Source organism: Condylura cristata, unplaced genomic scaffold (genome assembly GCF_000260355.1).
Source record: "Condylura cristata isolate star-nosed mole 26May11 unplaced genomic scaffold, ConCri1.0 scaffold00013, whole genome shotgun sequence".
NCBI classification, from domain to species: Eukaryota; Metazoa; Chordata; class Mammalia; order Eulipotyphla; family Talpidae; genus Condylura; species Condylura cristata.
In genome coordinates this window covers 8,055,728-8,060,433 of record NW_004567114.1, presented here as the reverse complement: position 1 = coordinate 8,060,433, position 4,706 = coordinate 8,055,728, and the positions used below count along the sequence as shown (strand labels likewise).

Sequence of the window (4,706 nt, the reverse complement as noted above, 5' to 3'; positions counted from 1 at the left end):
GTGTGTGTGTGTATAAATATGGGAATTATTTTTAACAGTTCTTTGGATGGACAGGTGAGACTGAAGAGGCCTGGAAACCCCAGGTAACCCTATTATTTGGCACATCTATTCAGCTTTCCCAGTGTACTATACAAATAATTTCTATGTGTACTATGTCATGATATAAAAAGGGTTGGAGACCACCAATATATAATTTTTCTGGGGGAAAAATTTGAGTTAATGACATTATTTTTCACTGCTGAGAAGACATTTAACAGAATAAAAGTTAGATTATGGATAAGCAATGGCCTGGTATTGCTTTTTTATAAATTACAGTCTTTAGAGTAAAACCAAAAATAGTTATCTTTAATTTTGTAGCAAAGTACTGTTATGTCCTGTCGTGATTTTATATTCTTAATTTCTAGCAAATGTCCTGGAAACACTTCGAGGTGATGGAAATGTATTAATAGCAGTGGATACTGCAGGCAGAGTTTTGGAACTTGCTCAACTTCTTGATCAAATTTGGAGAACTAAAGATGCCGGACTGGGTGTTTACTCCTTGGCTCTCCTCAATAACGTCAGCTATAACGTGGTGGAGTTTTCAAAGTCCCAGGTGTGTGTTCATGTTATTGCAGTGTGCAATGATTGCACTTCTAGGAGACCATATCTTCATTGCTCTTTGGACTTTTTTATGTCTATTGAAGAGGATGGTGGTGATGGTAATATACCTAAAAACTAACCGCGGAAGTTTTGTGTGTTTTCACATATTACTACCAGTAGTCTTTGTCTGTCCTGTGAAGTCCTGTATTTTTGTCTCCATGTTACAGATTGAGCAAGTTGCTTCTTCTTTAACTCTTACTGTCCCTGTTTTTAAAAAGTAGAACCACTCCTATACATCTCAGACTGTAAATACTGGGGTTCATTTTTCTTTTCCTTTTGAATAAACTTTCCCTTGAGATAGTAAATTCCAGGGTAAGATACACATTTAGAATTTGAGCGCTGCCTTGTTAATAAGATTTAATGGGACTTACAATTGAATCACAATACCAAGGTGTATTTTTAAGAATGAATGCTGGGGTGGACAGTAGAAGCATAAACTAAGCACCTTGTTAAAACAATACAAACAACCATTTGTAGGAGACTTCAAGCAAAGTAGAATTTGACCTTCTTGACTGTGGTAGAATGCATTGAAGTTATAATTTAACAATTTCTAATTATTTTCGTCTTTTCCCTCACTAGGTAGAATGGATGAGTGATAAATTGATGAGGTGTTTTGAAGATAAAAGAAATAATCCATTCCAGTTTCGCCATCTTTCTTTATGTCACGGGCTTTCTGATTTGGCTCGAGTCCCCAGCCCTAAAGTGGTACTTGCCAGCCAGCCTGACCTGGAGTGCGGATTTTCAAGGGACCTCTTTATTCAGTGGTGTCAGGACCCTAAAAACTCAATCATTCTGACTTACAGAACTACGCCAGGGACACTAGCACGTTTCCTAATTGATAATCCCTCTGAAAAAATTACAGAAATAGAGGTAAGCATTTGTGTGTGAGCTTTATTGCCACTCTTTGAGGGAGATATTATGCACGATGTTTCTAAAAGTCTGAACGAAAATGAGACTTGGTTCAGGGTGTTTGTCAGTCTTTAGTAGCCCAAATTCCAGAGCGACTTAGGCTGGACTTTCTCACTCTGCATCTGGCACCCAGCCCGGAGCACACCTCCTTGCTGCATTCTCTGTCTCCAGAAATGTCCACGCTACCCCAGTTGGAAGCTGTCTGGTGCCTGTGCTCTTCCATTCCTCCCTCTTTTTTTCTCTTTCATACTTCATGCGTTTTGGGGGTGTTGAGAGGGAGTGGAGGAGTAGGTGCCCCTTTTCTTTTGAAGCAAAACAGAAGTCTGCTGCACTACGTGGGGTTCAGCTCCCTGGCTAGGCTGGGACTCAGGCTGTCATGGTGGGCCACTGAGGTGACTGCCTGAGACTTAACCAGTAGGCCACCCCAGGGAGCCCCTGTGTTGCTTTCTAGTGTTTGTAACCATCGGATATTTTCCTTGCTGCTGTCTTCCTCTTTCTACTGCCAATTGGAATACAAGTTCCTTTAAGAAAAGATTTTTAAAAATATCCTAGCACTCAGAACAGGGCCTGATATGTTGAAAGTCCTTCCTAAATGTGTTGGTTGAATTAATAAATGGCCAAGTGAGTGACTGTAATAAAGCAGATTTCTGAGGCGTGTGAGCCAAGGGCTTACTATACATGGCATTTTGTTCATGTGCATTTATGGTTCTTCTGAGTCGAGTCTTGCTCATTGAAAAAGAACAGTGGTAATAAGTAAATAGAGACTAGCAAATTGAGTAGATTTGATTAGGAAATGGGAGAACTTAGAGTTAATATAGTGGAGGAGTAGGAAGAAAAATACCTTAGGATTGATTATTCAAAAAATATGTTTTGGAATGTGTCCATTAATTTAAGGTACCAGAAATGAAAAATAAGATGAAGAACAAAATTTATCATAGCAGTAGGCATAAATTAATTGAGTGAATGTTCTGTTAAAATTTGTGCACAGACAGGCATCTGTGTATGCTGCTAACAGTGTACAGTATTGTCATGATGCTGTTTTCTAAATGAAACTTACTTTCAAGTAAGCTAGGCAGATGTGGGGTGCCAGACAGTCATTCCCTCATTGTATACATTGTGTCCTCCATTTCCTTTTTTTTGGACATCTTTTGCAAGTTAACAGAAAAGTGCTAAAAATCATATATTGTCAACATTTTACTAGATTTGCCTTAACACTTTTTTCTATACACAGACACAATATTACTTTCTCTGAACCATTTTAAGTAAGTTGCAGATACCTTATCACTACTTGTGAATGCTGCATGTTGATTCCCTAAAGACAGGCTGCTGCCGCCTGGCTCTGCACACCCACTCAAGTCCGGAAGTAGGCGCTGCTACCAGCCTCCGTGCCAGCCCCTGGCCAGTAGCTGTGTCGAGTGCCCAGCGCTGTTCCTTGGGGCCGCCCTCTCCTTTCCTGTTCAGGGCTGTGTATGCATTTAATTGCCATGACTTTAGGCATTTGGAAGCATACATGTTCTGGTTTTTTTTTTCATGTTTTGTGTTTTTTTTTTTTTAAAAAAAAAGAGACCAAAGTGCCCATTCTGAAACTTGCTTTTTTTTTTCATTTTAATCTTCCTTCAATAGTATAAGTGGATACAGGTTTATCGTAGATACATTTGGTGTATTATAAACATGCAAATGTTTTTGAATAAGTGAATGAACTCTAGAAGAGTTGTACATGGGTACTGTGACTTTTTTTTAGTCCAGTGGTTTTTTGAAAGTGGTCTAGGGAACCCTGGGGTACCCTCAAGATCCTTTTAAGAAGGTCAAAAGATTCGTAATTTGGTAAAGAAGTTACTGGTCTTTCCACCACACCCACATTTATTCCTCTGGGCACCAGCTGGTAGGTGAAGCGCTGCCTGCAGCTGAAATCCAGGCAGTGACACCACAGCACACAGCTGCACTCTGCACTGTGCCTTCCCCACCACGGCTCGCAGTGCAAAGGAAAAGTCACTTTCACTTGGCATTTCCTTAAGGAAGTTACTTGTTTATTTTTTATAACAGTGTTAAAGATTCGATTTCTTTATGCCTATAAGACCTGTGTGGTGTGGGTTAGAGGTGGAATGTTGGTGAGAGACATTGGGGAGCAGAGCAGGTGAATCTATTGAAATACTGCTGAGGGGAGCAGTGGGCAAAATAGGAGAGGTCTGCTGCGCCGTGTGGGTCACTCCCTGGTGGGGATTGAACTCGTGCTGCAGTGGGAGCTGATAGCTTTATAGTGCTGAGACTTAACCCCAGCACCACCAGGTGGCCTTCAATAAATTTTAATACGATCAAGTACTGTAAGTTGTTGGTATGGTTTCAGAGTCTACTTTACAATTAACCTTTAAGAAACGGCCACTTGAGTTTTAATATCAAAGAAGAATAGTCATGAAAAGGCTTTAAATACATTTCCTTTTCACAACTACGCATCTGTGTAAGACTGCATTTTCTTCACATACTTAATTGACATAAGCAACATACTTCAAGAGATTGTCGAAGCAGCTGTGAGAATCCAGTAGTCTTCTGTTGTGCTAGACATTAAAAGAGACTTGCAAGAATGTAAAATAATGCCATACTTCTTACTAATTTTTTTTTGCTATGGAAATATTACATTTTTATAGAACATGAAATGCTAACATGTAATGGTTATATTATTTTTAATGAACAGATATTTAAAAATTTTTTAGTTTTAATTTCTGACATGGTAGATATTGATAAATAAAATCTATAAAAACACAAAGTCTCTTTGGGGTTCTCAGTAATTAAGAGCCCCAGATTTGCGAACTACTCATTAGACGTACCGATGGATTTAAACATGGTGCCAGGTTGACAGTTACAGACATTGCTGCAGTGCACTCCCCATCCACCGTCTGTGTGATTGTTTGGTAAGATAAATTCCTGGAAGTAGAAATGCTGTGTCAAATGACAACCCTGTTTCTATTTTTAAATGCTGGCGAGTTACCTTCCAACAGAGTGTTCTTAATTTTTCCCATAAATAGTGGATGAAGGTATCTTGTTCCGTGTAGCAGCTAGCACTGCCAACCTCATAGGTTGAATGTGGTATTCTTTTATAAAAGTTGTGCAGTTTTCAAAAATCATTGACTCCGTTCATAGTTATTTTTTTTTTTTAAAGGATT

At 39.1% G+C, this 4,706-nt stretch overlaps 1 protein-coding gene across 1 annotated transcript in view; it reads left to right on the top strand.

Moving 5' to 3' along the window:
- Positions 1-4,706, top strand: part of CPSF2 (cleavage and polyadenylation specific factor 2, 100kDa) — a 28,044-nt gene that overhangs the window by 12,969 nt on the left and 10,369 nt on the right. Inside the window, exons 8-9 of the mRNA XM_004682039.2 lie at positions 405-592; positions 1,219-1,509. Coding sequence (XP_004682096.1) covers positions 405-592; positions 1,219-1,509 — 479 coding nt within the window. The remainder of the gene's footprint in view (positions 1-404; positions 593-1,218; positions 1,510-4,706) is intronic.